A 24,673-nucleotide genomic window follows, 5' to 3' on the forward strand; every position below is an offset into this window, starting at 1 on the left:
TTTCTTAGGAATTGGACTAGGAATCTGAAGCCTTCCTGAACCTCTCAAAGTCTTGCAGGTTCTAGAATAATTTCCCAAATTCGTTACTATTACTTGGTCTTTTATTAACTTGTTATGGTTCTATTGAGGCCTTTCCCCTTTGTTTAACACATATATTCAAACAAATCAACAGATGTTGACCCATATGGATGTAAAAATGAACATTTGCACCCACAGCTGAATGGTCGAGCAGAATTAGTCACAGTCTACTCTGAAGCTCTTATGTAGACATTAGGCTAATGGCAGCACCAGATGATGCTGTGGTGGTGGTGGTGGGGCAACTTAAATTCTGGGAAGAAGCATGAAGCCCTTTTCTGACCCTCTGTGGGTGGGTATGAGCCACTGGAGCAAGAAACCCCCTGAGAACCATCCAAATGAGGAACCCTGAGGGTGTTTGTATGCATCGTGTACCCTATGCAGGGGGTCTTGGGTAACTTGTGTTGGTGAAGGGCTCAACATTGGGTTAAGTCACTTTTTTGAGACCAGTAATGGGAACTAGATGGAGTAGGGGTACCTTTTAGACTCTCAGCCAATAGGAGAGCATGTACTTTAACCTGAGTAGGCGGACAGCATGATCCAGTTGGGTGCATTCATGTAAATCCTGACACCCACCACAACAAGGTTTGAGCATAACAATTGAGGTTGCCTTTAAAAGAAGGGCCTAGTATGTGTGTAGGTGTGAGAATCTGGTCAACTGTACATTCAGGAGAAAGGGCTTTCTTTGAGGGAATCTGTTAGGAAGCCTCAGCTGTCACATGTTGGGATGTCCCGTAGTGCTAGGCTGCTCCCATCTCGGTTGGAACTTTGATGAATGGATCAGCTTGCTGATTTAGCCCGGGGTCAAATGTAGAGTGATTAGTACAGCACAGCTGAGAACTACCTGCGCCCCATGCACACTCCCCCTCCAACTCTTTGTGTTCCGAATCAGTGCAACAAAGCACAGTGCCAGGAAACACTTTCAACTTTTCATTGGGAACAAACCGAGCCCATAAGACAGACAGTGTGGGTAATTACAGAGTGCATGAAGTTGAGCATGTTAGCCGCGAGATTTGGCCATGGGCTGTTAGCTCACAGGAGACTGTCTTGATTTAATCCCACCCCTCCGCAGTCACGCCTCTCCGTCTTCATAATCTCCTACTAGTCTATGCCGCCATGCTGTTCTGAGCCTTAGGCCAAGGCCCGGCACTGTGTTACCTCCCCCTTGTTGTCTTTTTAAGGAGCAACAAAAGAGCCGTTCTCTAATCACAACCCTCCCACTTCAATTTGAGCACCCTGGGTAACAGGCCATCGATACACACTCAGTGTGGGCACCTGTGCTCCATAATGCAATTTATGTACACCGCCGCTGGCGAGACAGGACCGATTCAAAGGATGGCTCTGTTAGGCTCAGTCTTTCCCGGCATGCCCACGCTGACCAGAGGAGGTGGTTTGAACAACAGAAAAAAAACACTGTTGATAAGGGATGAAGTATCGCTGTCATAGCGACTCTTTAGCTTAAGGGCGAAAACACAAACCCGACATCTCACTAATCAGATTTAATTTGTCCAACCTGGGACAGCAGAGGGTTAGACAAATTCCTACTTGAGTGAAACTGCTGAGAGGAAGTGACAAGACTCATCTGTGTGTGGTTTACCTGGCATATGAATTACATCCTGTTTGGTGAATGAAAACCTAGAAGAGTCATTGGCACTGAATTAAACGACTGTTAAACATTTAGTTTAGAAGTCTTGTCTACCAATAATAACACTGTCATACAGGTTATAGGATACATTTATAACATCAAAGCAAATAGACCTATTTAATCCAAACTTGCACATATTCACAAAACAATTAACATAGCTAAAAAAAAAATCAATAATAATATAAAAAATAATGCTTAAGACTAAATGAAATACAATTAACTAAATATCTAATACTGACCTTTACACTATTCATGTATGATAGCCAGAGATTGTTAAATTACAAATTCCAGCAAAACAATTAAGTGTCACTTATCTGAAGTAATGTGCAAGAGCAAAAGCACCAAAAAATAAAAATGTATAATTTGCATCCAGTTCATCCAGACAATTTGATCCAAGTCAAAATACTTCAAGAAGATTTAAACATTACCAGTGACAGACATGGTCAGCTACAGTCTCTATGTTATAACATAATAAAACTGCAATAATAAAACCTCACAGGATTTAAATAATAAACTGTAAAACCGAGATGCAGGTCTTTGTGCGGTAAGTAAACCAAGGAAATGGGCAGGATGCCACTGTGTTAAAATTGCATTCACGCACCACCTCTTTTTAGTCATCCATCTACCTCCATACTTGACTGCTTTCAAGCTTTTTGTTCAGCATTAGCATGCTGTCGAGAAATAGTTTGTAACAAAAATGTTTGAAAGTTATACTGATATTCTAGACATTGCAGCATACCTTGAGTTTAACCAATGGGGGTGCACTTCAGGAGGTCATATAATAGAAGTTCATTTGATGATTAGCTCTATCTGAGACTCCTTCTGGAGCCATAATGAAGGAGTAGATCCAACGCCTTTGAAGATTTTACCTTTTCCAGGCCAACAGGGGCGGCTGAGATCCGGCCACATGGGCATCTGGTCCGGGGGACTGCTCAGGTTTGGGTTACCGTAGCACCACTGAGGTTCATCTAAACTGCGGGAGGCCAAGAGTAAATCTCCTTTGAATTCAATTAAGCCTTTGTTTTTTGAAATGGTAGCTATAGCACAGTGAATATCTTCACTCAAATTGTCTAGGAGGGCGTATTATTTTATGACTGTGGTTTCATGATGCAACATTTTAAACCAAATTTCTGTACTGGTTAAGCACAGTGAAGTATGACTTCTTATACTTCTTATAAAGTATGATTTTTCTGTTGGATTTAAACCCAGCAGAAATGTGCTGGTAGTAGACTTCCATGCTGCTCTTTTTGCTGCCATTTTCAAAAGGATCTCTTTCCTTCTCTATCTCTCTTAATAGGATTAGACTGCCTTGACTCTCAATAGGCACAGATCATCACATTTGACCCTACAAATGAGGGTGCTGCTAGAGACAGGCCTTTCAAACAGATCAGAGATCAGTTTTCTAGTTTAATGTAGCTGATATTATGAATTGGATTAGAGTGAAAATTGTTCCAAATTGATGTGGAATTGGTTAGTTGAGGCAGCAAATGTTTGGAGCACTACAGCATCTTTTAAGATGCTAAACAAAATGTGTGTTTATTCATGGTACCAAAATATACAGGTAACGCCATAAATGAACTGTGCTAAATACAGAAGTAAATGTGGTATGAGTCTGTGATTTGATCACTCAAACATTTATTTTTTATGGTGATTAAGGACACAAGTGATCATCACATTTGTAGCTCTTCCTGATACTAGAACAAAAGTTGGAACTGTGTATCAGTGATATGAGTTCACATAAGTGACAAAAGAAGGGGACCAAGTACCGAGCCCTGTGGCACCCCATTTTTAAAGCTTTGTTGAAAATAAATATGTTTAAAAGAGAACAACTCTTTAATGGAAACATGGAAAAGCCTACATATACACAAGCACTAAACCATTAATATGCAGTTAAACACTGCCATAGCAAGCAATTTGTGTAGTTCAAGAAATTAGAAACCCTCCCAGATCAGTGGACAAGTGAAAGGCATTACAAATTTGGTAGGCGTTTGATGTTAAGACCGGGTGCAATCTACATATGCCAACCGACAACTTCAGACTGGATCACTAAAGGCAGGTTAGGTTTAGATAGCATAACCAATGGCCATTCACTACCATTGAAGTGGATGATTCTTGACCAGAATAAGTTGTAAAGCCAATGGATGGTAAAAAGGTATGTAAAATTAATAGGTGTAAATGGAACCACTGATCTTGATCCGTATATCATTTAATTCTTGGTCTGAAAAGTGCATTGCATTCCAGGATATAAAATATGTTTAAATATATTTTCAGTTTCCATGTCTGCAACAAATGGAAATAAATAATAGCTTGAAAGCAGTAATAGAGATTACTGTCTAAAGTGGCTGCATTATCTACTACTGCAATAGAGTTTATCTACTCTAATACAGATGATGATTTCATAATTAAAATTAAGGGTTGACAGCTACTTTGGAATGTTCGCAGAATTAATTGAGAAGATGACACACTAAAAGAAAAAAACAAGAAAAGATAAAAACAGTGACATCAAATTACAGGATGCCACTGCTTTTCGTTATTGTAGTTTTAAACATAAATCTATTTGAGAGTTGTTTCCTTTCAGAAATGGAGGGAAGTTGGGTCAAGGAGGTCTCCCTGTGATGTGTTAAAAACACAAACAAGGTTTGCTGTTCTCAGTTGACCCTTAGACCGAAGCACCTGGCTCTGACAAGCCCACCTCACATTCCTGGAGGGGCTGCTTTTTTAACTGGTTGTGATCTTGATGCAGTTCTAGCTTCTTTGTTCTCTTATTTTGTCTCTTCATCAGTATCGAGGAAGCTACTTTTAAAACTTAAGCTTTCCAAGCTACACACTTCAAAGACTTCAAAACTTTCAAACAAGCTTTGCTTTTCTAGTTAAAAATTTTACAATTTAATGAATTATACTTCTGAGTCATGTTTGTTAACTCATTTAAGATTTAAATGTTGACTGTTGCGCAACCTCGTTAGTTTAATTTTAATATTCACTTTGTTGTTAAATGTTTTTTGTTTTGTTTTGTTTTTTGCAGCAAGTACAACATCCATCAGATGATTTTTTGCAATGTTTGGGGTCGAAAGTGTTGGTGAATGAAATTGACACTTTTATCCATAACAAATACTCTTGTGATATATATCAGTCTGTACAATTCTCTGGGAATTGAACCCCTAACCTTGACCTTGCTACCATCATGCTATACCATTTAAGCCTCAGGAACACCAGATGACCAGATGCACTTTCCAGATGATGCATATTTTCAGAGAGGTCCTACCAAGATCCTGGTAGATGTGCTTGGGTGGTTGGTGGTTGGTGAACAATTTGCTTATAGTAAGTAAATGTCTGCCATTTTTTTCTAAGATCATTTATGTAACAAAATTAAATACTAATAAATCTAATCAGTTATAAATTCATATAGAATAATAATAATTATTATTATTATTATTATTGTATTCATCACAAATTGAAATATGTGTTTTAAATATAATGGCAGCATATGAGTGCGATATGAGGTTTTTTATAAACTGCATATGCAGAATGAAGTAATAGTGTGTTTAAATCCTCTATTCATAACCAGACACCTTTGGTAAAGTAAGATGGTGACCTTACTTTAAAAACTACGAATCAATCAATCCAAAAAACCACCCATCAAATTACAAAGACACAGACCCACAGATCTCCCACAGATTTAGCTTCCCCTCTGACTGGCCATCTCCGGAAAACTGAGACCCCTGTTATCATAAGCTCATCCTTATCTGTGCCGCACAAAATTACCATACCAATACCGGCTGTTTAAGCGGTGATACATTAACGCTGCACCAAAAAAAAAAAAAGAAAGAAAAAAAAAGTGGACTGCAAGCCCCAAGCGTGGATTCCTCTCAACCCAAATCACTGTGATGCATTCAAGAGGCGGGTTGTCATAATGGATCCGAGCCTGGCTGCTAATGGTTATTTAATACACCCATCTCCGCGTTCCACTCCTTTTGCATACTGAGCACACAGTGAAGGCCCTAAACCCTCTTTAACACTTATTCAAGATGACAGGAAAAATGAAAGCGTTTGTCCTCTCAATGGAAAAAGTAATCACGGCTACATTATCCATCCGTTCGGCCCTATCATGCTAAAGCAGGGGACAAATGTCACAGAGATGTATTTAAACACTGATGGAGCACCGCTGCGTGATTCCTGCCATGGGGCTGATTAATAAGAATAAATAAATATAAAATCCTCAATCTGTATGTAAATGCGCTGGGGAAGGGGGCAGGTGAATCCATATCAGTAGCTAGAGCTAGTCGGATCTACGGACCACTCGTCATGAAGTAAAATGGTAATTGTGGCCATTCGTCCGTCATAAGTGTAAAACATTATGAGATTCTTATAGAGCCTGTTAGCTAGACTCTACATGACAGGGGAGGCATTACTGGCGTCCTGTTAGCATACAAAAAGATATCAGCTAATCAGCTCACAGCGTTAGTAAAGAGGTGCATGAAGACAGATGATAGCTCTGTTCCACAGCCTAGCAAGCTTTCGGAGTACCTACAGTACATAGGCAATTGCTATCTAAATCCCATAGAATACTCCATTTTTTTTGTTCTGTGTTCGCTATAGTATGTGTACAGTTGAACGCATACCCTTTCAAACATACTGCAGGTGGTCGACACATGAGCTCTAGAAAGCCTCATCTTTGTCCAGCATCTGCGCTGTTTTTCTCAAGGCACATGTGTGACCCTGGGCATAAAAAGTATGTGGGGTTCTAAAAATCAGGTGGTGCGCTTGTCACGGATTGGCCGGTTGTGTCACTGAACTTGTGACACAAACACAAAAGACCTGCTAGATTTAAATCAGCACAGCCGTTGAAATGCAACGCAGAGAAAATCCTGTAAATTTTACTGGAAATTTTACATTTAAACATTTAACAGGTTTGTACGGTAGCATTTTCACAGTTTTTTACCGTTAAAATCACAGTTATTTTTTACAGTGTAGAGCTGGGTCACTAGAGCCCCTTTCACACTGCCGTTCCGGCAAATACACAGGTAAAGTGTACATCCAATTGTTCCCGGGTCGCTAGATTTTGCACTTTCACACTGCCAGTGATGACCCGGTATATGTGCGTGCTTTCACACACAACCCTTGAAGATCCCGTAACGACACGTGACATCAGGGCGTGACGTGTAAAGTACGAGTCGAAAACGCTAGGCACGTTATACTTTCACTGAAGCAAGCAAACGATCTCGGCATCAGCGCAGAAAGTGAGGAACTAACTGATCTCTGCTTCATTACAGTTTGCACATTTATTTTCGTCGCAAACGTTGATCTTCCTTCAAAACAGCCGGTAAAAGAGTCGCGCGATAACGTGCGTCATCACTTCGACAAGGAATTAGATCTGGCTTTTGTTCAGACAGCGTTCGTCCCGGGTCGAACCCCGCAATGTTACTAGGTCCCCGACCCGGGTTCAATTCGGTAATCAAATCAATGTGGTTGCTTTCACACAGAAGGCGACCCGGCAATGTTCCGGAAATATTGTGGGTCAGACGTGCAGTGTGAAAGGGGCTTAGGTTTTGAAACCAAGGTTGATGTCTGATAGACACTCTTTGATCAATCTATGCCTTTGTTTCTATGTAAATAAAGATATCATGTGGTTCACAGAATGCTGGTTCGCATGTTGAACTTGTGTTGATAAAAAGGTTCCAGTAGGCCACAACTGGTAAATCAACGTTTGAATCGAGGGCAGGTCTCCATAGACTCAAACATTTTTTTCAAGTAGTAAGAAAGTGAGAAAAGGGGTTTGGGTGCTAAATTTATGAGCATAATGGTTTTGGACAAAAGTCATTCAGTTATGTTTATCTTTAGCTTCTCTGTAAATAAGACTGCTTTGTGTTAAATTGGATTTTGCAGATGACACTGGCGGGTAGAATGGATCTACTCAAGTGCAGCTCTCAGGAGAAACTTATCAAGATCTCTCGCATCACACCCATAAACACCCTCATGCAGAGTATCGCCGTTAAATACAACCAGCATTTAAATATTAATAGTTGTGGATTGTTGGGTAGTGAGCCTGATCTGAAGACTGCAACGTCAATGAATATTAATCATTATTGAGGGAGAATGGCGTGCTCACACTTATTCATATTCTAATGTATTTATGCTAATACTTCCGCCTCACTGTGTATGTGTTTATGAGAGTTTGAGAGAAGATGTATAGTCTATATCAGAGTAAAATGGATTTTTTTTTTTTTTGAGTTTTCAAGCATTATTTAACATTAATAATCGATTTAGTGAGCCTTGTGGTGCATGAGGTCTGCATGTTGATATTATTATATATCAGATTTCAAATAATAGATATTCTAAATGTGAGTCAAAGGAATGTTCCAGGTTCAATAAAACTTGAGCACTATTAACAACATCTCTAACATCTTGTCATTTACCACAAAAAAAAAAAATATATATAATGACTCGACCATCGGTTTACAAACACTGCACCTATAATGGAAGTCTATGGGGCAGTCATGGAGGCTTTAAAAGCAGAAATGTAAAGCTTTTCTTTTTATTGAAATGCTAATATCAATTGTACCATTGTAAAATAAAAGCTGTACAGTTGTCTAAATCGTTTTTAAAATGGTACCAAATCTCTGTATTTTATTTTTATTGTGTTTTAATGCAAAAATTACCAAGTTTATTGGCGTTCCTTGGTCATGTCAGGAGTTGATATAATATTGGTTATAATGAAGATTACAGTAGCCTGATGTTTACATGCATGTCTAAGTATTTTAACATTTACCTTGGTGTACTGGCTCCATTGTTAGGGTTTTACTGTAAACACAATGTTTTCTTTCTACAAATTGAGAGTTATTTTCAATAGCATGTCACATATGCTGTACATGGAGCCTAACTTGTATTGAACCTATATAAAATGGAACTGTAACACTTTCACAGATGAAATTAGCTGTTAAGGACTCTCTGACCAACATAGCCTGCCCCGAGGAGCCCTCACCATCAGTCTGACTCTAGATAACTTCTCTTGAAAACCCTATTTGATGAAGACTCTCTCGATCCCATCAAAGTACGACACTGTGATATTTTCCCACGAACTAACGGATGGCTAGCCCTGATAGGAGCCAATCCATTACTGTCAGCCGCGGGGTGAGAGTCATTAATTACTCTACTCTCTCCATCCCGGCCACACACACACAGGAAGACCAGGTGTGAGGGACAGTCCTGATTATCCTGTCCACAGATTGGAAAAGATTAATCTTCCCTCGTAGAAATAACCGACCACCTTTCATTTCAGATTGTAATCATTCTCTTAAAATAATGATTGCCTTTTTCCTCCCCGGCATGTTTTACATTACAATGCGTGTTCCGTGTCTATTGAGGTGGATGTCGTATTGTGTTGGGTGCTTTGAAAGGGCTGGACTGGTGTGGCAGTCTGCGGTGATTAGTGATCGTAATGTTTTAATATTCAAATGACAGTGTATTTGGTGTTTTTTTTAAAAGGGTGTGGATGTGTGGAAGTGTTCTAGTATCTCGTAAATAACCTATAAACAAAGCAAAACAATGGAGAACAAAAATAGTGGAGTAGGGCTAGTTTCCTTATTTACAGCAGTACTTTGACATAAATTTGATATATATATATATAAAAAAAAAAAACTTTTTATTTTATGTTTTTTTTTTTTTTACCTATAGTGACCTCATTAACAACAAAGTTCTTTATTGTTGAACCAAAATAGCTCAAACTATGGATGTTACTACGTAACGTTACTACCACTGTTGGGAAAAGTTATTTTTGAAAGTAGTGCATTACGATATTGCATTATTAAGTTACTAATTGCATTACTTAATTACTTTTATGGAAAGTAATGCATTGCGCTACTTTTGCGCTACTTTTGTAACCAGAACAGGGCTTGCTTATTTATTTGTTTGTTTGCTTTTTAATAACAAAACCTAAAAGTTTAAATATTTTCGGCAACTGTAAAGGCCCTTGTGCCTCTTCACTTTACTTTCGATTTCTCTCAATACAGCGACAGGACAGCTGTTAGTAAATAAACGGGAACACAAAGTAGCTTGCAGAACTTATTTAAAAAAGTAAATAATATATTTCATTGTAAGTTTAAAAGTAATGTGTTTCTTTACTAGTTACTCTGAAAAAAGTAATCTGATTACGTAACTCACTAGTTAGTTTCTCCAACAAATCATTGCACACCTGGTCCGTTTACTAATGTCAGGGCAGAACAACTGAGCATGCTAGTATACGTTCAACATATTTATGGCTAGCTACCCGAATAATACCACAACGAGTTTATTTCCACAAACAATTGAAGGAAACTTTGAATACAGATGTTTGTTAGCATCACAATAACAGAAGAATGCATGCATGCTCGCCATCCATTAGCCATTTGCGTATAGTATGTTTTTTAACAAAAACAACGTCCAGTCACGTGGATTACTGTTGGAATGTCTGGATTTAGCTCCCAAAATGTATCTGTGATCACATCTTAAAAGATCATTCTTACGACTTTCTCATAATGGACAATGAAACAGGGAAGAATAAATAAAAATTACTTAGCTATGTACTGGAAACCATTTAAAAATCCCACCATATCCACCTTATATTTGATGTTCGATTGTGCAGAGCTGTTTGTAACTGGAATCTGCAAGACTTCTGATTACATTCACTTCCAGTTATTTCATCTGTACCCAGACACACACATGATTGTAACAGCATGCTGTGGGGTTCCCAGAGCAAATCTCACTAGCGTCCTAAAACCACACACTCTCCCACAACTAATTCACTATGACGAACTCACACTTTCACATGCACACACACTCAACAGGCAACAAGAACACTACAGCACAGTCCAAATTAATAAATAATGTAGCAGAATAATCTAGTATAATATAGGGTTGTTGTACTTAATTTTAAGGTGTCCTTGTTACCGTGTAATTATGAATTGAAATACTGAGTAATATTAATGTACTTACTATATGGTTAGGCTCAGGGCTACTTGCATGTAATTATACATCATTTATTGTTATTGTAATACTAAAACTGTTATTCTAATATAGTATATAAACCTGAAATACAAGCAAGGTAGTGATGCTTGCCCTAGTAAACATGAAAAGAGTGTTAACTCGTGAAGGATTAAATCCTTTAAAACACATTTTGCAATGCAGGCTGCTCACAGGGAGCGTAAACAAGGGGTCACTCTGATTCTGGAGCAGAGACGGGGGTCTGTCATGTTGAGTGACACATAAAGCCTCCGAATACTAAAGTCTATTCTTGCATATTCGCACTGGACAGTGGACAATGTCAGCACTATGCACTGGCCTCCATCTAATAGTGCAGGGAAGAAAACACACGGACAAAACCTGGAAATGGGTCTTTTTTTTTCATTGCTTGAAGGTTGCTTGGTTATTGCTCAGAAGATAGTGTTCTCAGTTACCTTACGTTTAAGCATTAGCTTTGTTTCCAATTAAGAGGAATATACCCACACATAACCCAGATTGTTGATTTACAGTAAGAGCACAGAGTGTTATATTAACACACACATAATGTGGTCTTAAAAGTTTAATATTGAGTCGAGATCTCTGACTTTTGATAGTCAGCTTTGGTTGAGAGATATGCACTGAAACATGATAGTCTACATTTGCTGTCTATTTCATTTAGTCATTTTGAAATCATTTTGAAATCACGTCGGCACAGTTGTTTTCACACTACCATCACATCATAGTGACGTCATCTGACAAGCTCCAAAAGGACCAACATTTTTATCATTATTTACTTTTTACAATCTCAAACAGACATGAAAACGGCAGAAAGGAATTGTTAACGCATAACCAATGTTATTTTAATATCATTTTTTTACATTATTTATTAATATTTTGAATTAGGTTATTTATTACTATATTTTATTTCTCATTCTAATTTTGCTTTTATTTATTGATTTATTTTTATTATTTGTTATTTCAAGTTTTAATAAATGTAGTAGGCCTACTTAAACTTTTTATTTCACTTAGTTGCATAAGACAATTTTTTTTTATTTATTTTAATATACATTTTTATTAAGTTCATCTAGAATGTCTATATTATTTCAGCTTTGTTTCCATTAACGGAAATGATTCATTGTTTTGGTTTCAGTGTTAAATAAACATCACCACGGATGATGAAATACATTGTTGTCTGCTCTTCATAAAGTTCTGACAAGACTTCTGCACAAGCTGCATTCTGCTTTTCTATTTATTTAGCATAATTTTGAAGCTCAGCGGTCTCCATTCGCCTTTGTTGTACGGAAAAAGAGCAGCTTGGACATTCTGCTAAACATCTCCTAATGTGTTTCGCAGAATAAGGAAAACCATTTAAATGTTAAACCACTCTTCTTGAAATATATTTCCTGTAATTGTCATCAAGGGTGAAGAAAGAGGTATTACTTAAGTTGTTAAACAAGGAAGCGAGGCAATTAATATTGCCATAAGAAGCGCTCACAAAGATCTCCTCTCTCTCTCTGAGCTGGTGTCAAAGGATTTGAGTCGCTGTAGCCTTTTACACAACTGTGGCGAAGAGAGAAAAAAAGAGGCTCCATTTAAGTCTGATCTAAAGAGCTTACAACTGTAATTAAATCATTAAATTCTTGTCCATGCTTGACAGAGCAGAGAGAAATTAACTTCCCCACCAACCTCATTTTCTATTTGAACATGAAATAATGATTTTCTGCCAGTCTAATTACGGAGGCAACATCTGATCTGTGCTGCATCCGAGGGGGATTAACTCCAGCACCGGCATTAGAGCTCATTACCAGCTTGAGAGCAGAAATATTACATCTTGTAATTGGATGGAGAGATTTATATACTGATCCGGGACCAGTTTTTGGAATATTGTAATTACAAGCTTCATTGGTCAGCTACTTATCGGAACTTCGCAGGAAAACAAACTGCGCGAGCGTGCATCACATTGACCTGTGACCCCGTCCGCGTCCGCGCGACGCTCCTGTTTGAAGGCGATGGAGGGGAAATGAGTTTTGTGTCTCTTCAGGGTGTCTGAGCGCAATGTATCTATTACTTTAGAATAACTGGCTGTGAAGTCATCCGTTTGACTGCCATAAGGAGTCTGTTTCTCCTGCTAAGCGCGCGAAGAGAGTAGCTATTGATTCCTCAAGACTGCGGCTAAAATAAAGCAGGTGCTAAAGATGGGAGGCTAGTGCGCTCGGGTAATTTGCAAACACTATTTCTTTTTATTTACCAGTCGCCCAGCTCGCTCCAGCGTGCAAATCGTTGCTGACAGGTCGAGCGCCGCGTCTAATCTCGCTAAACCAAGCGATCCGTCAGGAGCCCCGCGGTCACGAGCGTCTTCGGGAGGCTCCCGGTGCTCCACGGCCCGGCAGTGACCAGAGCTGAGGAGCAGCGCGAGAGCTGACGTCTCTCCCGCGCGCGCGTCGCGAGAGTGTGGACTGATATGAGGTGTTCATTGCGCTTTTCAAAGGTTCCTTAAGTGAGGAACGGCCAAATCAGCATTTCTGTTAATCATTTAGGTCATTGATTTTGGTGAAAGCAGGATATATCAGCTATCTCTCAAGGACTGGATATATTTTATAGATCTTGTTTTAAGAGCTTTGGTAAAACCAGAATGGTGTCACTACAATTATTTTACAACTCGTTATTGATACGACATACAAAATAAATTTGGATCTTTTTCTTCTTCTTCTTCTTCTTTTATTTAAATCATTTGTTATAAATGTACAGAAATGTAGCTAACATTTGCAACTATTATTAAGCTATATACATTTTGCAAATTGTTATTTGTGTGTTTTACTGTTGATCTAAACTATGACGCATGCGTGATTGTTTTACAAACATGCTTCTGAAAATGGTATGAAAATAATAAAAGCGTAGCGAAATCCTGCAGTTTTTTTTGTTTGTTTCTCATTTATCTTAATTTTAATTCTACAACCATTGTGAACGCTGCTATTATTTTTTCTCTGAATCTCTTTCATTCTGTGTTAATTTAAGCACATTTCGATGAACAGTGATATTATCATCTGCTTCGGCGGATAAAAACTCTTTCATGAAGCGGATTAGATTCTGTGAAATAAGATTTGTGATATGTTCACAATAAACCGATGGAGATGTAATCTCAGCACTGCATACTGTTTTCTGAGGACAATAAAGCATCAATATGTCTCCTCAGGATTTATTTAATCTGTTCCTGGAATTTCAATATTGTGTATCTCGTTTGTCTGATTTTTTATTTATTTATGTTAACAGAATATCATGTTTAATGCATCGCAGTTTGCAGAAATATTGTTTGTTGTTGTTATTATTATTATTATTATTACTATTATTATTATGACAAATAACAAAAGCTCTTGTTTTTTTTATTTTACTGTTTTAATACTCATATTGATGTAAAGTTTTTATTATTTATCTAACATTTTATTGACATAATAATTTAGTCAAATTGTTTAAAATTGTAGGCTATTATATATTTGTATGACGATTTGGTCAATCCATGTGACGTAAATATAATTTTTTTTTTCTTTTTTTTCCTCATATCTTGTTTTTGATATTGAAAAATCTATATTGTGTGAAAAGAATAAAGTTCGATATGATATAACGATCGGAAATAAAGTCTGAAAATTATCGGATGATGACTGACTTTGTGTGTGTGTGTGTGTGTACGTGTGTGTGTGTGTGTGTGTGTGAAAGAGAGAGAGCGCGCGCGCTAGAGAGAGTTTTCAGAGATGGGAGGGGCCTGAGAGACTCTAGAAATGTCAATCACACGAGTGTTGTGAACAATCCCACTCAATCTGAATGTGACCTCAGTGCACCTCAGAGCTGAGAGCGGCTTTAACTCTCTCTCCGCGAGGCTCTCCGCGAGTCTCCACTCAGTCCTCCGTGTCAAAGGCGAGATCTGTGATTGTTTTGCGTCGCTCGGACCTTTGGCAGCAGCATGTCTCTCCCGCAGCTCGGCTATAAGTACATCAGACCGCTGTACTCCACGGAGCGGCGCGTCGGCGCGGAGTTCGGCGCGTCAGGCTCGCTCTCCAGCGTGCTCTCCAGCATGTACGGAGCTCCGTTCTCCAGCGCGCAGGGGTACAGCGCGTTCCTGCCCTACTCCAGCGACCTGTCCGTGCTCAACCAGCTGGTGAGTCCATCTACAATACAGCCTCGAGTCGGGGGGTGCTGTAAAAATCATCGGGATTCACACGCATCTGCGAAAGTTTGGAAATATCGTTCGAACTGTTAACTGCGCAACTTAGAAATAAAATGTAGCCCAAGTGTATTTAAGTTTAAGTACCAAAAATAACTGTTTTCGTTTCTCTAGTTGTTTGGTTCACATCTATTTATCGGCGCTTAAAAAATAAATTAAGAAAGAAAAAAAAAAAAAATAAGCTAAAGAAATAAGCTAAAGAACCTTTAATGAAGAATAGCAAATCTAATGTTTCTTTTGCCTTTTCTATACTACAAAGAACTGCGAGTTTAACTCACGAAGGGTTATATTTAAGTAAATTAGGATCTCTTTCATTCGGAAATTGTTGCTATGGCATATTTAGTCTTATTATTGAAATAATAAGACTAAAAGACTATTATTGTTATTTAGAAAACGTGTGTCGAGGTACACAAATTACGTTGAATTTGTATTTATGCAAATAAACAAAAAATATGCAAACACATTTTATCGTACCTGGAAATTCTATCATTTAATTGTTTTCCGCTTTTCTTTTTTTTCTTTAATCTTCAAAATCAATTTAAAAACTCCTGAGTAATTCAAAAAACGTACTTTTAAATGTTCAGACTGATTTATTCAAGTCAAAATAATTATTTCATAAACATTTTGCTACACCAAGTTAAAATAGCAAAAGTCTTTTTTAAGGATTTTAAAAGTCCAATTTGGTAAGGCAACAAAAACAAACAAATAATAATAATAAATAATAATAAAAACTTGGATAACAACTGCATGTTTCCATTTATACAAACATTGGACAAATCTGTTTTTTATTATTAAATATGGTTTTATTTTCATTTGTCCTTGTTTTAGTCATATATGTACACACTAAATGTAAACATATTTAGCAGTAAATAAGCACACATTTCTCTCAGAAGCACATGTGCTCATACACACTCTCTTTCCTTCTGTCTAAGGGCTCCCAGTACGAGTTTAAAGACAGTCCTGGGATTCAGCACGCAGGGTTTCCTCACGCACCCTTCTACCCGTACGGACACCAGTACCAGTTTGGGGATCCGTCCCGACCCAAGAACGCCATGCGTGAGAGCACCAGCACCCTGAAGGCCTGGCTCAGCGAACACCGCAAAAACCCTTACCCCACCAAAGGAGAGAAGATCATGCTGGCCATCATCACCAAGATGACCCTCACCCAGGTGTCCACCTGGTTCGCCAACGCGCGCAGAAGACTCAAAAAAGAGAATAAGATGACTTGGGTTCCCAAAACGAGAACCGACGAGGAAGGAAATGTGTATACGAGTGACAACGAGGACGGAGACAAGAGGGACGAGGACGAGGAAATAGACCTGGAGAACATAGACACGGAGAACATCGAAGACAAGCAGGATTGTGATTATCAGGACGAGGAAAAATCAGCGTCTAAAGTTTCTGATTCTGAGGAATATGATGACGCAGGAGCTGAGAAGAGTTTTATCCATGATATCATGAAAGACAGAAGAGACACAAACCCAGATGAGGGAGAGGAGGACCAAATCAAAAAGAGTCCCGCGGCACAAGAGCCCTCAGATAATGCGAGTCCGCCTCAGAAACCAAAGATCTGGTCTTTGGCTGAAACCGCGACGGCGCCGGACAGTCCCAAAAAGTCCTCGTGGATTCAGAGGAACTGTGAGGCTCAGACAGCCAGGAATCCCCTCCATGTTCAAAACTGGACCAAAATGGCTTTTTCAGCCAATCAGATGGCGTTAACCAGCCATTACCTCGGACTCAAACCCCAGAGCGCCTCAAACATACACATGAAGCACGGCGAGCACAGGACTCACAGCCTATGAAACAATCACACATTCAGAGACTCCTCATGCTTTTGAAATAGTTTTCACCTTCCTCATGGGAGCGTAACACTTATTATGAATCAGAAAGATATCCAGTTTCTGCGTAATGGATGCCCTGAATTTAAAAATAGATTTAAGCTGTCTATTAGCTCTTCAATTAATATGAGATTATATTAGAATATGTTTTATATTGTTGACTTGTAAACATACATTTCATTGTATCAAATCCTGTTTTTTTTTTTTTTTTTAATCTGTAGGTCCAGTTTGTCTTTGAGTAACAGTCGTACACTGAGGATGAATTCAGATGTAACCCATTTAAAACAAATAATGAATCTAGATGAATCTGATTACAGAGTTAGTCACTGAGAGTTATAATAATCCATGGAGGAAACAGTGCCTATACGGGAATTTTACACACACACACTCACGGCTTTGTTCGCATGAGTTATGATGAGTGTTGCATCCACATCTTTGTCTTATTTTAGCGTATCTGTTTCAAGGATTCACAGTAATATCATCCCAGAACTGATGCTTATCTTTAAGAAGTGATTTGACAGTTATTCATTTGATTGTTGTTGTTGTTGTTGTTTTCCCAAATGCCTTGGATTTTAAAAAGCGGTCATTGTTTGTCACGGTGCATTTTATATGTCCTGTTTTGTCTGAATATTTTAAATGGGGTAAAACAAAATACATATTTGAAATGGTTTTGTAAATTAAATGAAAATGTACCTACTTGAAATATTGTACAAAGACATATATTTTGAATATTAAAATGAAATCACAGTTGCCATAATGAATTTATTCTTTCTCGTTTTCACTCTTTTCCAACAGGTATTTTAAATGAATAAGATTTAAAACAATATGAGTTCCTTACAATATTATTAATCAACGAGAAGCATAAAAAGGGCAGATTTGTGTCGTCAAACATTATTTTAAATATATAATGGTTGTCCAGTGCCTCAATCTCAATGGACATCATATTTTCTTCGCAGGTCACATTGATTGACAGATAGAAAATAAAATCATTTTTGTCAAGCTACACTTGAGATGACTTGTTTTTCTTGAAGCTGTCTCATTGCTGTTTCAGGATTGACATGCTGTTGCCAAACCGAACAGCTCTGCTCTAGAGTGCCATCTGAAGGCAGCCAAGAGATCCCAGGTCAAATGTTGACATTTTCGGCTATTTCCTCTGCTTTAGGCCATTAGGACATAGATGGAGACCATAACAAAGCCTTCATCTCTAGCATGTAGCTTACAGATATGAATTATACCTCAAAACATATGGCTAGTTGAGGAAAGCTGTCCTATTATGTTTGTAAATGATGAAATACTATAAACTAGAGACCAGAATATCATAGAGACTTAAGGGTTGTGCATTTCATTTGTCTTGCTGTTTGTAGATCTGCATCTGTAATTAAACTGAAAAAAAGGTAATAATGATCAGGTCAAATGTAGTTTGTGTATGTAAACCAGAACTCTCTGTGTGGAGGAGATATGTTAAAGGTTAACCCTTTTGTGTTTGTTTGTGTGTATCTAGAGCACAGACGGCACCGAGAGGGAGGCCGCGCTGATTTCATGCCTGTGTTCTGAGGGAAACGCTTTCATGCCACACAAAGGACCCTCTTCTGGATTCAGCCTGAGGTCTCTCCTCATTCAGGCCTTGTCACAGGAGTTACACAACTATTATGGTAATCGATTGTTTTCTTGAGTAGGCATTGAAACAAATTGAGAGGGGCCAGGTTGTTTACTTTCCACTCGACAGTCTTTTTATACTATATTTCACCGGGCCTATTTTTGCTAAAGATATAGTGAAATTCCTGTTATATGTGAGCTCATGGGTGATGTCGGGTGTTACAGCCAAATCTGTGACTGAACAAACTGATGTTTAGTTTCTTGAAAGTCATAGGAAGTGGAAGTAAGCTCCTATTAATCAGTCAGAGATGCTAACAACCACATATAGTGCTAATAACAACTCCAAACATGCTAGCAGCTGTACCGCATGCTAATCACCACGCAGAAGTTAAGCATAGAAATACTGATTTAAATGTGACTAATGTTTTAGCACATCTTCTGGAAGCTGATTCCAGCTGCGAGCGGCACAAAAGCTGAAAGCGGACTCCCCTTGTTTTGTTTGAACCCTTGGTAGGTCCTTACACTGGCTTCTAGTTATATTTAGGAATGATTTTGAAGTACTTTCACTTGCTTATAAATGCTCAGATGTTCTGGTTCTAGTCAGAATCCTGGCTGCAGCGTTCTGGATGAGCTGATATAGTCTTCTTTTACATATATTCTAATTAATAAACACCATAAAGACATTAAAATCTGACAGTAAATGTGTTGCAGATGAGTAAACGCTCTAAACAATAATGAAAACTTGTACATGTGATGTGCATTTGCTATCAGGACACACAGCAAGCTAACCACCAGTTAAAACATGCTAGCAAACACATAGTATGCTAACCACATGCTAGCAAGTGCATAGCTTGCTAACAACCCCTCAGAACACCTTAACAATTTCCTGAAAACAGACCTCAAAGCTCAAGAGGGCAAAAACGCTCACATTTCTTGGCGAAAATGTAAAGATCTTGGTCTTGACAGTTTAAGTGAATAGATGTCATAGTCTTTTGTACACAGACCATGATTTGTACTTCTGATCAGCTGATAGGAGCATGATGTGTGATCATACACCAGCACAGTAGCATAACCCTGAAAACAACTGCCCTGAATGTTCTCACCGCTCTACCATATCATCATTCTAGAGCAAAATGTAGAGCCGCTGTGCAAACTAATAAGACACAACTTCACCTGCATCTGAGAAAATATGCTGGCAGTCATCTAACATGGCGGTGATAGTTTCAACATGATGGCAGCCAGCCAAAGCCAGAGATGTTTGAGTGATACAGTGATAAATCCTCAATCCTCAAAGTCAATCTTCAAACAAACTTTATATGACTTTGAAAGATAGTTTTGTGTTGTGTATTACCTCAAGATTATATTATGTTCATCATGTTTTGTTCATCAACCATTTTACTTCAGATCCTTCCCATAAGATCTTGATGATTTATATTTTGATCTATCTATCTATCTATCTATCTATCTATCTATCTATCTATCTATCTATCTATCTATCTATCTATCTATCTATCTATCTATCTATCTATCTATCTATCTATCTATCTATCTATCTATCTGTCTGTCACTTTATATCTGTTTTATGTACACAATAAGTCAAAATCTTTTTGTAATCTTGACATTACACATATCGTTGGAAGGGTCTGACAGTCAATGTTCCATATTTGATGACTGTTTTGTAATAGAAGTGATATTGTGACAGAAAACAAAATCAATAGAGATGGGTGTGACCCAGTAGTTATTTTTGTTATAGTGGCCAAACAAAAACTCACAGAAACCACAATTTTTGTGATATCGACTTCAAATTTGGAACATAACTTGGTTAAACATATGTATTTGATTGATAGCAATTTAAAGTGCAACATATTTTATAAATTATTTTCTATATAAAAAATAGTATACTGCATTATCTTTACTGCAAACGTAAACTTCTATAACTTTTTTATACTTTCTTTTCACTTGAGCAATAATCTGCTATGTGACTTGTTTAAAAGAGACCGGTCTTGGGTCTGTATTTCAAAGAGTTCAGGAATTACAACCATGTTGTAACAAGGATTGATGATCAAGTGGGGATACAAATTAAAATAATAATAAAACAATAAATAAATTAAAAAATATCATGCTATTGCATTATTTGATTCCCAATTAGATGGAAAATAACAATAAATACATTTTCTGATTTGTCTTTATATTGTTCTGCCCCTTTAAGTGTTAAAACAAACAATTACATGTGATTGTATGATATTTTAAAGAAACCTAGGTGAAAATCTATATTTAACAAGACAATGCATGTATACATTGACAGTAATATATTAGTCAAAAATTGAAACATTAAAAATTGTTACATTAGATTTAACAGCACATATAATACTGTAAAATTATTGCATACCTGACACTACTATAACATTAGATTTCTACAATAATTAAAAGGATGTTTTTTTTTTTTTTTTGTCATTTATAAAACTCTAATCCCCAAGTCCTCCAATATTGTCTATCCATATCTCTATTCATGAACCATAATGCACCAGGTCCCACCTAAAACAACCCCACCTCCTCCTCCTCCTCATCATCCTCAGAGCCCTGTAAGATTCACACACAAGTCTTTGTGGAAACTCCCATGACCTTGAGAAATGTGTGAGACTTAAGACCACTCACTGATTAAATAATCAAACATCCCGAAATGGACTTCCGCACTGCGCCGCTCCCCCACAGGACCATGGGAAATCGCATGGCTAATATAATTTTACAGGTGGATTCACAGGAAGATTGGAACGTAATTACCAGTATTAAAATGTCGACCTCTAAGAATTCCCCGGAGAGCCGCTCACCCTGACTTCAGGATGGACTCGGTATGTGTTATATTGAAAGAAAATATACAGCTGTTGGGATCTGGGGTTTGGGATAAACATATCTTACATGGATGAACAGATGATCGTTTAAAATAGAGGAAAGCAAACAGTGCATGGGATATGGGGTCAAACAGTTAAATCCACATCCAAAATGATTAAATGGCTTGAAATCATGTTTTTGTCAGTCATTCACAGTGACATTGCAGTTTCCATGGGATTCATTGCAAATCTTTATCAAACAACTAACATAAATGTTTGTAGCTTTGTTTTACCATTGTCCAAAGCCCACACTTTTAATCTTAAATTATGAAAGTAATAATAATCTAAAATGAAAATGAAAACTAAAATAGTCATTTTTGTGTTTCAGTAAATCACAGATCAGATTTCATATGCCTTTGCGAGAGGCAAATATATGCTTCATTGGTCTATTTGAGGAATATGATCATTAGAGTCATCAGTAAACTGAATCGAATCAAAAAGCTAGTGGTCACTCCTTTCACCAGCCTGTTTAAATAGCACCAGGATGAGAAGGCCACATCTCTCCCAGTGACCCACCACATGTGTCCCTCACTGGGCTAAGAGCGAGGTGTGATGGCTGCTCGAAAATCATTCCTCTTCTTTCACTTTGCCAGCTCACACACACTACCTAATGAAACACCAGAACGGCAGTGCAGTGATGGTGAGCTCAGCTCTGACTAACACAATCATTTCTGTACACAACAAACACACACACACACACACACACACCTGAATCTATGTCTAATGGCATGGCATTGTTTACTAATATATATATATATATATATATATATATATATATATATATATATATATATATATATATATATATATATATATATATATATATATATACATACATACATACATATATATATATATATATATATATATATATATATATATATATATATATTAGAAAAGAAAAGATGGCATAGGAGTATCTTAAATCAGTAAAATCGTGTACAAATAGCTTGCTTAGAATATTATGCTGGGATGGGACAACATTTTGTAACAACTTTATTTAAACAGCTTTAGTCAATATACATTATAAACTGTATTATTTTAAAGTCACAATTCAGATCATTGCTTCAGATAAAAGACTATAGAATGATTATTTCTGCAGCATTGTAGAGAGACAGATTTTGTGTGATTTAGACATCTGAGAGACTGTTTAAAATAACTGTTTGCCTCCCTTGGCCCAGGACGTCAGTATAGGTGAGAGTTTGACTGACAGGTCAAAGCCGAAGATAGAGCCTTGTGGCACTCCATACTTCACTAGTGTTAGGATAGGTTAGAACAGAGAGTAAATACACTTTCATCTGGAGAGAGAGACTGGGTGCGATTGTAGTTTAGACTGGTTTTGTTCTTCGAGTCAAATTCCCCATTCTACACGCCCAATCACAATGTCTTGAGGAATTTTCCTCACAAATACGTTAACACACAAACACTGTCAAAATCCGTTCGCGATCTTGGTATGAAACTAAAAGCAATGTTAGACATGAGAACTACAATAGAGAGCTGAGAAAAGTCACTGCTGAGCAAAAAGGCTTAAGCATTTCCTTGTGTTCTGATTCAAAGTTTGTTCATGTGTATTGACATTTACCTCAATCACAGAAGTACACATGTACAACCGAGGGCAGCTAAGCAAAAGCATCAGCCAGAAGATCAGGAAAGGAGATGAGAAATCTCTACAGACTTTCAGAGGAGCACACAGCCCTGAGGCTATGCTTTAGCCAGACCTACAACTGTAGAAACACCATCTCTACACACGTGAATTAAATATGAAGACATTCAGTTGGAAAGCCCTGAATTCCCTTTGACTAGATTCTCTGTATTAGGTATTCACATTCTGGCTGATCACATATATTCTGTTTGATCAAACGTAAAAGGGTTCCTTTTGGTTTACTTTGGAAAAGATTTGAAAAAGTTTGGTTTAGTTTGGATGGAATGGGATGGGATGGGATATGATGGGATGGGATGGGATGGGAAGGGAAGGGAAGGGATGGGATGGGAAGGGATGGGATGGGATGGGACGGGACGGGATGGTTTGGGATGGGATGGGATGGGATGGGATAGGATAGGATAGGATAGGAAGGGATGGGATGGGATGGGATGGGATGGGATAGGATGGGAAGGGATGGGATGGGATGGGATGGGATGGGATGGGATGGGACGGGATGGGATGGGATAGGATAGGATGGGATGGGAAGAAAAGGGAAAGTTTGGAAGAGAAAAAGGGAAAAGGAAAGGAAAGGGAAAAATGTTTGAATGCTAAAGGAAAGAAAAAGAAACCCTGTTGTATTTGGAAGCATGGAAGCTGGTTAAAGTGGTCCTCAGTTGGTCATGAGATGGTTTGAGCCAGTCCTGAGCTAGTTATAATCACATGACCAGCATAAACCAGCTCAAGACCAACTGAGGACCAGCTTAAACCAGCAAACCAGCGGCCATTCTTCAAAACATGCCTTACCAGCATACATTTCTTTTTTCAAAAGGAAAGGAAAGGAAAGGAAAGGAAAGGAAAGGAAAGGAAAGGAAAGGAAAGGAAAGGAAAGGAAAGGAAAGGACAGCCGATTTCTGAGGGTAAAGTAAACCAGTGTATCCAGACAAAACTCTATAGACTAAAGAATTAAAATATCTCTGTTGATACATTGTCATCTGAGAAAACAAATGTGATCCACTTCACTTGGGTGAACTATCGCACACTGAAGGAGATGGTGGTACTTAGACTGACGGGCTGAGTTCAGGGTGTATCCACCGCGGGATGTGTTTTATTTATTTCCTGAACTCGGGGGCAGGTGAGGGAGGATGTTTGTCAGGTGAATGAGAAGAGAGGCATTGAAGTGTATGAAAAATTCAGCAAAACAGTAATGATTCCCCTGGAAAAAAAGCAAAGAGAGGTGGAAGAGCGAAAAACCGAGGCTAGAGAACAAGAGAGGGGAAATACAAAGAGATCCCATTCTCTCTTTTTTTCTTGAGGAAAAGACTGACAAAAGAGCTGAAGTGCCAAATAGATTCCTTTCAAATCCATCTATGGCTTTCTCCAGTGGCATCAAAGTAGCGCTGCTCATGATTCAGGACTGTTTGAAAGCGCTCAACAGAGGGTAATAAATGTGAGAAGATGCTATTGTAAAAATCATCTCTCAGGGACGGTCAGAAATGTGTCCGAGAACCATGGCCATCTTCAGACACATTCATATTTATGAATATTATTATTATAAAGCACAAATGCAGTTTGGCAGACTGTTCTCAACTGATTGCACAAATAACTAGACGTTCGCAAAAGAATCCCATCATGCACTTCTAAAAGCAACAACCACCACAAATCTTTATTAATTTGAAGATCCTTAGTAACTAAGCAATAGTTAAGCCAAATAAAGCTAACATTAATAAATTAAGAGCACTCCCATGTCACAATGGGACCAGATGTTATTTTTATGTCATGTTTAATTCCTGTATGATATTT

General features: G+C 38.0%; 1 protein-coding gene across 1 annotated transcript; it reads left to right on the plus strand.

The window, feature by feature from the left end:
• Positions 1–14,496: 14,496 nt before the first annotated feature.
• irx3b (iroquois homeobox 3b) lies at positions 14,497–17,750 on the plus strand. Its single transcript, XM_052597953.1, has 2 exons — positions 14,497–14,843; positions 15,842–17,750. Exons 1-2 carry the CDS (start codon positions 14,649–14,651, stop codon positions 16,709–16,711), a joined length of 1,065 nt encoding a protein of 354 aa, XP_052453913.1. The 5' UTR covers positions 14,497–14,648; the 3' UTR covers positions 16,712–17,750.
• The last annotated feature ends 6,923 nt before the right edge of the window (positions 17,751–24,673 follow it).

This window comes from Carassius gibelio, chromosome B25, assembly GCF_023724105.1.
Source record: "Carassius gibelio isolate Cgi1373 ecotype wild population from Czech Republic chromosome B25, carGib1.2-hapl.c, whole genome shotgun sequence".
NCBI lineage: Eukaryota > Metazoa > Chordata > Actinopteri > Cypriniformes > Cyprinidae > Carassius > Carassius gibelio.

What these genes read in the sequence shown, in the direction of transcription:
- irx3b (XM_052597953.1), top strand. Translation starts at nt 14,649, where the DNA reads ATGTCTCTCCCGCAGCTCGGCTATAAGTACATCAGACCGCTGTACTCC. An exon ending in TGTCCGTGCTCAACCAGCTG is followed by an intron (nt 14,844 to 15,841) that starts GTGAGTCCATCT and finishes CTTCTGTCTAAG; the next exon opens with GGCTCCCAGTACGAGTTTAA.